The sequence below is a fragment of the Ctenocephalides felis genome, unplaced genomic scaffold, assembly GCF_003426905.1.
Source record: "Ctenocephalides felis isolate EL2017-DRISC unplaced genomic scaffold, ASM342690v1 CF-g0.4_SCAFFOLD_03571, whole genome shotgun sequence".
Lineage (NCBI taxonomy): Eukaryota > Metazoa > Arthropoda > Insecta > Siphonaptera > Pulicidae > Ctenocephalides > Ctenocephalides felis.
Window position 1 is genome coordinate 30,753,869 of NW_020539725.1, and position 12,982 is coordinate 30,766,850.

At 28.3% G+C, this 12,982-nt stretch overlaps 2 protein-coding genes across 2 annotated transcripts in view; both read right to left on the minus strand.

Annotated features, from left to right (window-relative positions):
• The window catches only part of LOC113387006 (polypeptide N-acetylgalactosaminyltransferase 2), a 723,548-nt gene extending 717,545 nt beyond the window's left edge, over nt 1-6,003 (minus strand). The window contains exon 1 of the mRNA XM_026624766.1: nt 5,791-6,003. Coding sequence (XP_026480551.1) covers nt 5,791-5,880 — 90 coding nt within the window. The 5' untranslated portion in view covers nt 5,881-6,003. The remainder of the gene's footprint in view (nt 1-5,790) is intronic.
• Nucleotides 6,004-11,589: 5,586 nt separating this feature from the next.
• The window catches only part of LOC113385903 (ATP-binding cassette sub-family G member 4-like), a 33,265-nt gene continuing 31,872 nt past the window's right edge, over nt 11,590-12,982 (minus strand). The window contains exon 9 of the mRNA XM_026623725.1: nt 11,590-12,025. Within this exon, the coding sequence (XP_026479510.1) occupies nt 11,600-12,025 (426 nt within the window). The 3' untranslated portion in view covers nt 11,590-11,599. The remainder of the gene's footprint in view (nt 12,026-12,982) is intronic.

The window sequence follows — 12,982 nt, forward strand, 5'->3', positions numbered from 1 at the left end:
GGGACGGCTGTCTGAGTGGACAAACATACTCTGTGAGGGCTCAGGCTATTTTATAAACAATAACTGTTTGTATCAAAAAGTTGAATAAGTTACATATAGCAGTGTTAAACAGTGTTGTATTTTGAAAATAATTTTAAGCTATGTTAGTAGTATTTTTAGCCTTTTCTTTGCTATATAGTCCTTTTTTAATATTTAAAACGAACGAGCGCTTTTAAATATGGCAAAACGACTGGTAAATTTTGTGAATTAAGCAGTAGTGAAGATGAGTTTCAAATAGACATTAATACTGACAAATTTTACGAAATTACTATTCGCACCCATGATAGTGATGAATGTGATGATGATATTATCCAACCAACAAAAAGAAGAAGTTCGACAAAATAAATGAAGAGCGGGAAGACATTAGCGAATGTGCCGATTCTCCTTCAATAATCGAGTTTGGCATACATCAACAAAAACTCCGACTACAAATACCAAGCAATATAAGACATCCAATAGATTATTTTACTTTATATTTTATAAATGAATTATTAGACAATATAATAGAAAAATTAAACTATTATGGCAGCAAAAAAATGACCAAATATACTGACTGATCAGTGGCATATTCTAAATTCTAAAAAAAAGGTTCTGACAGAAAAGCACCAGGAGGAAGGCGGCGAACAACATTTTATTGTAAAACATGTCAAAATCAACCAGCCATGCATTTTGGAAATTGTCACCATTCTTTATAAAATGATCAAAAATAAATTAATATTAAAAATGTATGTCTTTCAATGACCACAAATTTTTATCATACAAATTGCATAACATACACAATGAAATCAAGTTTACAGCCGGTAAAGTAGATTGTTTTTAAATCGGTGCCGTCCTGAAAGTGTTAAAACTAAACCATTCCATACAATTTTTATTTGCATTTAAATAGTTGTCACCTACTTACAAATACGCACAAATTACATGATAAATATCATTTGTCGAAAGCCCGGTAGTGATAATTTTTTACAATCATCTTTATCGACAACTCGAATGCCGATGCTAATTGATGATATTATCATATGCATTTTGCGAAAGTAGATTTCGCGAGCAAGGTGCCTGACCCCGATTCCTGTAATTAGCCGGCGTGTAACAAGCGAAATCACTAAAATCACTTGTAAACATAGTACTTATCGAATTTATAGAATGAAATGTTTAATTTTAGTGAAATTTTAATATGGTGCTTAAAATACTCGAAACTCGTATTGGATGAACTTTCTTTAAGATACAGAAACTGTAATTAACTCCGCATATATATATCAACAGATAAAAACTTATATCATTATGATTAAGAATACTCAAAATCGTACGAAAAAAACACCTTAGGTTAAATTAAACTGTAATTAAATAAAAAAAAATGCATTAATTGGAAATGATTATGGTTTTTTTGTTGATTTTTGAATAGCAATTAGAACTTAAGAGTACTATGACCAGTTAGGCTAAATTGACTTAGGGGGCAGTTCGACAAAAATTTACAAATAATCTCGTAGAGTGAGGAAAAGGTCTAGTAAAATATAACGTGTATAAATTTTAAAATAATTCGAGATTTTTCAAAGATGTTTTGAAAAATAACATTTTTTTCTAGGTACTGAAAATACACGGTGATGGTTTGCCGGGGGAGGGAGAGTAATCTTAAATATCACCAAGTATCATCAAGGGGGAGGAAAAGGTCCAAAAATCCTTAAAAAGCGATCATGTGATTAATGGGCCCCCTTAGTACTACATCGGTTCTACAGATGGCAACCCAAACAGTTAACTAATATCTGTATGTGATACTTAATTATTACAATTTTTGCCCTATGACAAATATTTTAACACTTACGGGACGGCACCGATTCCAAAACAATCTACTGTACCGGCTGTAGACTTGATTTCATTGGGTATGTTATGCAATTTGTTTGATAAAAATTTGAGGTCATTGAAGGACATACATTTATAATATTAATTTATTTTTGACCATTTTATAAAGAATGGTGACGTTCGAAACAATTTCAAAAATGCATAGCTGGTTGATTTTGACATGTTTTACAATAAAATGTTGTTTGTCGCCTTCCGCCTGGTGCTTTTCTGTCAGAACAATACAATCCCTTTTTCTTTCTCTCGCATTTAGAATATGCCACTGATTAGTCAGTATATTTGTTCATTTTTTTGCAGTCATAATGGTTTGTTTTTTCTATTATATTGTCTAATAATTCATTTGTAGAACATAAAGTAAAATAATCTATTGGATGTCTCATATTGCTTGGTATTTGTAGTCGAGGTGTTTGTTGATGTATGTCAAACTCGATTATTGAAGGAGAATTGGCACATTCGTTAATGTCTTTCCACTCTTCTTCGAATTGTCAAACTTCTTTTTATTGGTTGGATAATATCATCATCACATTCATCACTATCTTCGGTGCGAATAGTAATTTCGTAAAAATTGTCTGTATGAATGTCTATTTGAAACTCATCTTCACTACTGCTTGATCAACAAAATTTACCAGTCGTTTTGCCATGTTTAAAAATGCTCGGTCGTTTCAAATATTAAAAGAAGACTATAGAGCAAAGAAAAAGGCTAAAAATACTTCTAAAATAACTTAAAATTATTTTCAAAATACAACACTGTTTATCACTGCTATATGTATGTAATTTATTCAACATTTCGATGCAAACTGAGTCATTGTTTATAAAATAGCCTGTGCCTCACAGAGAATGTTTGTCCACTCAGGTGGACAGCCGTCCCCAAAGAGTTAGTAATGCAGCAATGCAGGATGAGAACTATTTGCACTTGGTAACATATTGCTATCTATATTTCGGAATAAAAAGCTTTGTCACTACTGCTTGACAACAGGCTGCTCGAATCGAGATCAAACCTAGGACCTGTGACCCAAGTCCAATCGTTCTAGCCCCCAACCCTACGTAATATTATCACTGGTAACTGTGTCTTCCGCAAGACCGACGTTGGTTATGTCATTTCATTATTTATCGTAAATATTTAAAACGAATTAATCCCGACATTAAATCTCGTTTAATACTAGCAGTCGTTAGTATGTAAACAACGTCCTACCCTTTCTGCGCTGCCTGTCAAATACAGCAGCGGCGTAATTCCATTCACGTAAACGCATTAGAATAATAACATGCAGCATTACTATGCCACTGCCGGAATGGCAATTTTAACTTTTCCACTGCAATAGGCGTTATATTAATATTTTATATGGAGGTTTCATATTAACCAGGTCTAAAATAACATTGCGAAGTTATATGTCAAACGCAGGTGCCAAATGCTGATCGGCACTCATGAAGTGTCTCATGGACATCACTGGAGATCCTGGTATATTTAATTACATAATTTTTTCTTTAGTAAGTATTTTATATGTGCTTATTTATCTATTTATTATTTCTTTTTATATGTAATTTTGGTTGCTATTTATGAATAAGAAAAATGATTAAATTGATCTGAATTTTTCTATTGATATATTTAGACAACATTAATTTATAGTACAGTACACATAACAGTACCTAGTTATATGATCGCTATATGTCAAGCATCGTTGTCAAATTTGATCGGTAATTTTTTCACCTATTGGAGTGATTTTGATATTTAATTATTTCATGTATATTCATTAAGTTATTTTTCCATTTGTTCATGATATATTTTATTTTATTATATTTCGTAGTTAAGTTGTAGCTGAAAAGCACATAGTATTATATGAAATTTTCATTGCTTTTTTTAAAGAAAAAGAGTAGGTTGTATTGATAGCAACATTTCTATTAATACATTTTAAATTAAAAAAAATGTTATACCTGCACTTTTTATATTGGAAAAATTATTTCGGCAGTACTACTAAACAATATTCTATTGTAACACTTATAAATAGTTCAGTATTTATTGGTAATTCAATCTGTCTACGTCAATGTTCATATAAGTGCACTATAATAATTATTGTTGCATTGAAAAAGGTAATTAATGGCGAACAATATTACATTATACCTATAATATATATATATATATATATATATATATATATATATAATAATAATAAATTATAATAAGGAAGTAAACAATATAATATGTTTAAAAACTTAATTGATTGCAGGGATTAAATATATTATCCAAGATAAGACATCGATAAATCATTTTGTCTCAACAGTGTGAATAAAAGTGAAAAAACTACACGTGTTTTGCTTATATTGATTTGATAAAATTATTCTTTATTAAGACATTGTCTATAATTAATTTTAATCGCTTTGTTTATTTTTTTGCAAATCATCGATTTACCTATTCAATTATTTGTCGAAAAGAGTAGAAATTCCCATACAAAAAGAATTATTCAGAAACAGAAAAACTCAATGATAATAATTTCTGATAAAATCTTGATTGAAATATTTTTATTTAATTTCGACCTATTAGATAGATACAAGGAATATACGCGTATTTATTTCAAATGGAAGTTCAATAATCATAACTATGATATGATAAAATTTGATTTGATTTGAAAAAGATAAAATACAAATGCGTTAAATTTGATGGAGCAATAGTATAAATTTAAAATAAGGTGATGCATAGAAAAAAATATTTTTTATTTTTTTGTTTCTTTATTAATTGAAAAACAGTAATGAAAATTACATATAATTCTCTAAGCTATTCTGCTATGATTTAACAATGAAAAAATATATAATAATAGTATGTATAAAAGATCATTCAGAAATTGTAGGAACTGAAAACGCAGATGAATTAGCCAAAGGTGCTGCATTAAACGGAAATCAACATAATGAAGATTTGAATAAAAACCTGAAAAAATAGAGCACTGATAGCAAAAATCATCAATATTTAAAAATATACACTATATAGTGTACTATAAATTTTGTTAAAGAAGGGTGGATTTTTTCAATTTAAGGATGAAAATAGAAACTTTATGACTACAATAAATAGAATGAGATGTAACCATGAATATTTAATAAAAATGAATATCAATAAATATTTAATAAAAATGATAGAATCAAAAATAATAGAATGTGGGAACTTTAGAACACATAATTTGATTATGCTCTAGATTTCAAGAAAAGGAAATCATTTATTGTATGAATTATACAGAGAAATAAATTTAGTTAAACCATTTAATTTAATTTCAAATATTGAACATTATAGCATAATATACAGATTTTTAGGTATGTGTAAAATTAGATTTCAAATTATGTAAACTATGTAAATGGTTAGTTTGTATGTAAGAGGTGAAATATATGTAATAAGAGATGCATTTAGTGAAACTTTATGAAATTATGTAATAATCTAAATACAAATCAAAATATTTAATTTTGCTCATAATTTTTATGTGGCAGAGTAAATTTAACTCATCAAGAATATTGCAATATATTCAAATTCTCAGTCAGGAGCATTACCATTATTATTTGTATAATCAGGAACAGTATCACATTATTTCCTAAATCTTCTTGAATATTAGTGTCAATTATTAAAAATTGAATTTGAAAATGAACAGGACATACCTATAGAGGCAAATATTTTTGCGAATTTTTATGTTTTATAAATATAACTCTCAACTTTTTTTATAAACATAATTGAAAAAGAAGTCGAATAGATTTGCTTCAGTTTTAATTTATTTAGTAATTTGTGTTGACTTTTAGTAACAATAATTAAAAATGAATTTGCAAATATACAAAAATATTTTTGCAAATAGACATGCCTTATATCGTACATAATTTTACCAAAACATTCAAATAAATTCGCTTAATATTCTGAGTTGATCCAGTACGCACCTTAACATCCCTCGTTGTCTGTAAATAATACACGATGACAAACATCCAGGCCATTGAGAACAGCAGCACGATTTTGACGTTCCGACGCATGGTTCCTCGAAAAATTTTCACTTTGGAAACGTCACAAATTTTCACTATAATAATCAATCAAAAAACTAATTAAACTTTTTTTATTAGTAACAGTAACAAACTTTTTTAAATAATTTCTTTAATCAACACAACACTATCTATAAACACTTCAGAAAACGACATAGGACCGATCAGCAACGCACGATAACCTATCACGGACTAACAACAACGGAACGGACATCATTCTATTTCGGCGGAAAACAGACTAGCACGCATTTTACATTCACTTTGGGAGTCGCCACGGTATTTTCAGGTTATGTTGCGCTTTGGCAGAAAGCGGAGTGGGTCTCCGACTGGCGGTCGGGGCCTGGCGGTGAGGCGAACTGACGACCGCGCAGTGGTGCTGCTGATGGACCTCTCGCTCTCTCGACAGAGTGAGATAGGTTACGGACGGTATGGGGACCAATTCACACTTGATGTTTGTTTTGAGCAAATTGAGATTGTGCTAGGTTCTGTAAGAATTATAGAATCATAAACTGATAAATACAGTTTGTTATCTTTATGATTTATTCAAAAAAATACTCTGAATTAAGTTTTATATAAACGTAGGAAATATTTTGAAACTAACTTTCGATTGCCTATCATTGTATATATATATATATATATATATATATATATATATATATATATATATATATATATATATATGTTACGGTAAATGTGAATATTTCGGTGAATGTACACATTTACCGGCTCATTTGGCGAATGTGAGTTCAACTCACGCACGTGCGGGTGAAATTCTAATTCATTTATTTATATTTATATTTATATTTATATTTTATATTTATATTTTATATTTATATTTATATTATTTATTTTAGTCATATGCATATTAATATCCATTATTTATTATTCACTATTAACTATTAACTATTTATCAATTAATAATATATCTAATAACTATTAACTATAAACTATTAACTATTTAACTATTAACTATTACCTATTAAACTATTCTTAATTCACTATTAAATATTTACTATTCACTGTTTGCTATTATCTATTTACTATTAACTATTCACTATTCACTATTCACTATTTACTATTATCTATTCAGTTATCACTATTCACTATTCACTATTAACTATTCAGTTATCACTATTCACTATTTACTATTAACTATTAACTATTCAGTTATCACTCTTCACTATTTACTATTTTACTATTTAACTATTTACCTATTAACTATTCATTATTCACTATTTAACTATTCAGTTATCACTATTAACTATTCACTATTTACTATTAATATATTTAACTATTATCTGTTAAACTATTTAGTTATCACTATTCACTATTAACTATTAACTATTTACTATTTAACTATTATCTGTTAAACTATTTAGTTATCACTATTCATTATTAACTATTTACTATTGACTATTCACCATTAACTATTTAACTATTTACTATTTAACTATTTTTCTTAAACTATTAAATATTTACCTATAACTATTGAACTATTAACTATTCACTATTTACTATTTAATATTAATTATTCATTATACACTATATTACTACTTTACTATTCAACTATTTACTGTTAACTATTAACTGATTATTTATATACAATGAACTGAACTATTTAGTGCGCATGCGCCAAATACGCAAGATGTTCATGAGACCGATCCAAGTACGCACGTACACCATTATTTTATTTTGTTGATTGTTTGAAAACTCCACATTTACCTATCGTTTTGGGAAATGTGCACATTCACTGGTTAATGTGCACATTCACCAAGAGTGCACATTTACCGTAACATATATATATATATATATATATATATATATATATATACATATATATACATATATATATACACATATAAATAAACATATATAAGTATATACACATACACATACAATTGTTATGTTTCTGTTTTAACACTTTCGACTCGGGAGGCGGACTGCCAGTCGGTACGCTGCGCTCGGAATATTATAGTGCTATACTTATCTCTCAACTCGGAATTTTTTTTTGTATCGGATTTTTTCAAAATGTGGTTATATTGCTTTTAAAAATTGTTATTATGATAATAAAATAGAAAATTTTGAAAATTTAAAAAAATTGCACTCAAAACCATGCTATATTGTTTAAAAAATCATTTCTGCACAGATCTTTATTAGAATTATGGGGATCATGAGCTACTAAATTAATTTTGTTATATATTTATTTATAAAATTAATAAATCAATCAATAAATGAATGTAATAGTAAATTAATTTTTAAAAAATAAAAAAAATTAAATGTAAGTTTAGTTTGCGACGAGTCGTCGCCGGAGCGGCGGCATCCGAGCTTAACGGTAAGACATATCATGCCGCCGGAGTGGCGGCATCCGAGCGCAACGGTAAAATGGCTATGCCGCCGGAGCGGCGGCATCCGAGTCGAAAGGGTTAAAATAATAGTTGCATTTGCATTGATTAAAGTTCTCACGCTTAAAACGTTAACCGCCACGATAATATAAAAAAAAACTACATAGACCATGGTAACTTTATTAGATAGGTCTGCTAAAAGTGTGTATAGGAAACATTCACATATTGGACGTGTTATTGCAACGATCCGACGTTTTACACATAAAATGGAACTTCTCTCAAGTTTTATTATGACACATCACAAAGGTGCAGTTAAAATAATATTAGTTTTTTTGACGTTTTTGCAATTTCTAGATTAGGTTTTATATTAAAACTTCTGATTGCTTAGCAAATGCATAGCATTTTATCAGCTTTTAGTAACAATTTATTTAAAAAAATTATTCTAAATTGTTAAAAAATTTGGGTCTATTTTGCGGCAGAATAAGCCCATTAATGAATCAAATATAAAACATATTTTGCCAAAATTTTTATAAAAATATTACTTTTCATGTCGCACATATATGACTAACATTCAAACAATTTATTTAAACAATTATTCTAAGTTCGTAAGAAAAGTCTATTGTGCGGCAGAATTAGCCCATTAATGAATCAAATAAAGAACATATTTTCGCCAAAACACTTTTTTTTGTTATTGGTCAAGCCAGTTATAATTACAGCATTTTAACTTCTAAATCATTAAGAATTTATCTATGGATTTTACAACCATAATTAATATGACTTATAACTATAATTAAAACAACAAATATTTCTGTTGTGAACAAGAAATGAGAATACGAGAATGCACTTTAGAAAATTTTTAGTTGTGTTAAAAATAATAAGAAAATCTACATACCAACCAAAATTGATTAGGAAAAATTATTGGGACCAATATCACAGCACCAATAAACAAGGAAAACAACTAGAACTAGACTATAATATTACCTTTTTCTCTTACGGCATGAACCATATGGTGTGAAAACGCCTCTACACAGCCCCTCATCCCCAAAGCATTTCAGTTTCATTTCAAACAGAACAATGTTACTGCATTTCATATTACTGTGCTCTTCACTTCCTAGTTTACTGCATATAACACACGAGCGAGAAAGAGACTAAGGTATGGCGGTGGCGGTCACATAACTAAGCCGGTCGATAGTCCCCCATCTGTACTGAACTGTATTAGATGGAGCCACGAATTTATCTAGAAACATACCGTTTAGCAAATACAGTAGAATATGACTGATCCGACACTTCCAACAATCCGACACCACCAACGATCGAAGCGCTGGACAATTTTGGCGAATTTAGCTAGAAATTTTTTCGCTATTTCCAATATCTGACACCCTCTGGTTTTCAATAGTGTCGGATTATCAAGTATCTACTATATTTGCAAATAACCTGTCTGATTCTCCCAATTTAATAAAAAAAAAAAAAAATCTGCTAATATTGGCAAAGATAAGCTCCCAATTTCTTCAATAATCGAAGGCGAACATTTTGAGGTATCTTTACATTAGCGAGATCCATTCAAAAGGCTTCAATTCGGGCTTAAGCCCGACAGGTATAGGATATGCCAGGATATCCTTTATCCATAAAAAACTATCATCAGAATCAAAGAAAAAAATCAATAATGTATTTCAAAGAATAGCACCGGCCGATCTCTACCAAAAACTAATGAACACGACTCGGAACATAAAAAGGAGTTATTGCTGGATTTATAAAATCGGTTTAAGATTTTTGGCTAATACATGGACGAAAGGTTTTATACCTCTCCTCCAATCATAAAGAAACTTATAATTAGTCATTATCGACATGGCTGTTGAAATTTTGAAATTGGTTCAAACATTTTCCCGATACCTTCGATGGAAGATCAAAAATAGGTTCACATACTCATATAGTTATTCTAAATTTGGTCTCAAAGTATTCAGAATGACTTGAACGCCTAGAAAACATAACATTAGTAAACTTTTTCTACTGCTTTAAAACGCTGTTTAACTAATTATTACAAAGATTGGAGTAATCTATCCTTAGTAGATTTTTCATTTCTTCTCCGATGCCTGCAGCAGGAATCATTCAACATATAGACAAAATGGTGCACTTTTCGTTGCAGAAAAATTCTTCTTGTCAGCAAACTTCCTCAAACTTTTGTTAAATTGGTCCATTTTGTCGTAAATTTAAAAAAAATGAATAGTAAAATAATTATTTCAATTGCAATATTATTCATTATAAAATTTACATTATGTTCAATCATTTCGTTTTTATGATGATATTATTAAATAACTCCACATTTTATCGATATATTCTAATAATTGTGATTTGATTGATAAATATATGAAACAACAATTTTAATACATTAAAATTAATATATGATTATTAGATCATTTGGTATAAACAGTATATTTATCATATTCATTTCAATAAAAAAATCACCGCACATATTTAATATAAATATTCAATCAATAATAATAAATGATTGTAGAATATACTATTAAATAACTTTACAGTTGAAGAATAAAACTATTATTTTGCATTAAATTATGTTCGTAAAATATATTATGTGATGTGGAACTAATCAATATAAATTAAATAAGCTTATTAATAATATTTCGAAAAATTATTTTTGTATAAAATTAACTTACAAATAAGTATGATACATGGAACACTAACAAAATAGATGATAATTGATGTTGATATCCAAAGTGTTTATCATATTTAAAATTCGTTTTGTGATGTCAAAATTTTTAATGATTATTTTTCAACTTCTACGTACATGCATACTATTTTTGCAGATCGTCACCATAACTAACTCATAAATAATTATTATAATATTATATGATTAAATTTGATAGAATTTGAATATTTGATTATGTAAAACATTATTTTAATATTTTTTAATTATGTTAATTTTATCTATACTTATTTTATTTTTTGTAATCACAAAGTGACGCGGCGATCAGATCTTTAACTCAGTTTTTAAGTTGAAGATTATCTTACACAACAATTCTACTTAAAATTGTTGTCTTATAATTAGTTTTTATACTTCAATTTATAGAGGATGATACAAAAATTATTACAAAATGCTGGCTTGTTCATTTTCGATATTAAAAGCGTCAATAACAATAGGTGTTAGACCTATTTTAGATGCGAATGGTCAGGATGTTCAGATGTTATCAAATTTTAATCGAAAAGCAACATTCATTGATGATTGTTCTACATATTGCCAAAATTCCTAACATATAATAAAATTATTTAAATATATTTCATTAATATCCTTATACAAATAAATCACATATTATGCTTAAGTACATTCTATACCTATTCTCATTCCTTTACCTATTTCATCTATTGGATCTAGTCAAACTGATTTTCGATTCTATCAATTTCCTCACATAATACAATGCCGCAAAGGTTTTACCTCTGTTCAATCTTTGTTTCAACAAATACAAACACAAAAAGTTGCACATGATGAATATAATAATCAAAGCCATAGCATCATACCAAAATGTTACATTTGACATTCCCATTTCTTGCATGATGTATTTTGGTTTCTTGTACTGACAATAGATTTCTTCCTCAGGGCAAATGAGATCGGGTCTGTCGTTTCCATAGGTGGCATATATTAGGCCTTCCATTCCATAACGCATGTAATCTAAGGCCATGGCGATTTTTATATGGATGGGTATGTAGTTGGTTCCGGAACCATATCCATAAACAGCCAAAAGCATTAGGGGTACAGATACACAAGGACCCACAAACATGGCATTCTGAAATTATAAATAAAATATTTTTATAATATTTGTGTCGGTTTTTAACTGAGACTGCTGGACAGAACAGCGAGGAGTCTTGTAACTTACTTTATTCCTTATTTTTAAAGAACTAAAATTACAATAACACTCTTGAAGGATTTTAGTATCTTTCATCATATGGATGTAGTCTATGGATGACAATAGTACACAAATGAAAATATATGGATGTCATAACGACAAAGCGAAAAAGTAAAAGTTAAAGTAAGTACATACATTCAATAATAATATTTTATACAGAAACAGCTCATCTGTAATCAGTGCTTTGCAAAAAGCCCTAGAATATTTATAATGTATAAATACACTTACTCGTTTGCTTATATGTTCATAAAACATCAAACCTAGTTTTAAATATTTGGCATTTAAAACAATTAAATTGGTAGAGTCTACCAATTAAATTAATATAAATGCCAAATATTTAAAATTTATATTTAAATTTTATTTAAAATATTTATTTGCTTCATAGTCTACCAGGCAGACTATGAAGCAAATAAAAAAAAGTTTTTTAATTACCAATAAAGATTTTTAGATTATAAAATTTATATGTTTTTCAATGTCAAAACACTTATTCAAATTGATTGTAAAAATTTTATTTTATTTATTCTTGAATTAATAGATTATAATTATTTGCTCATAGATACATTGAATAATGATGCACTCCGATTTTTATATCGACTATATGCATTTTATTTCTTAAGAAAATTCAATAATGTCATTAAATCAATTACTAAAAATGTTAATGATTAATTAATAAGTTTATTCTTAAAACTTGAAATGTTTCTTTGTTAGTTAGTTCTTCATTTGTGGAATTAATTTACGCCTAAAGATCGAGCAAAGACTGTATAACCAATGGTGTATTAATTTTGATATTAAATCATGAAATGTAATTCAAATCATTAATAATATTATCATAAATAT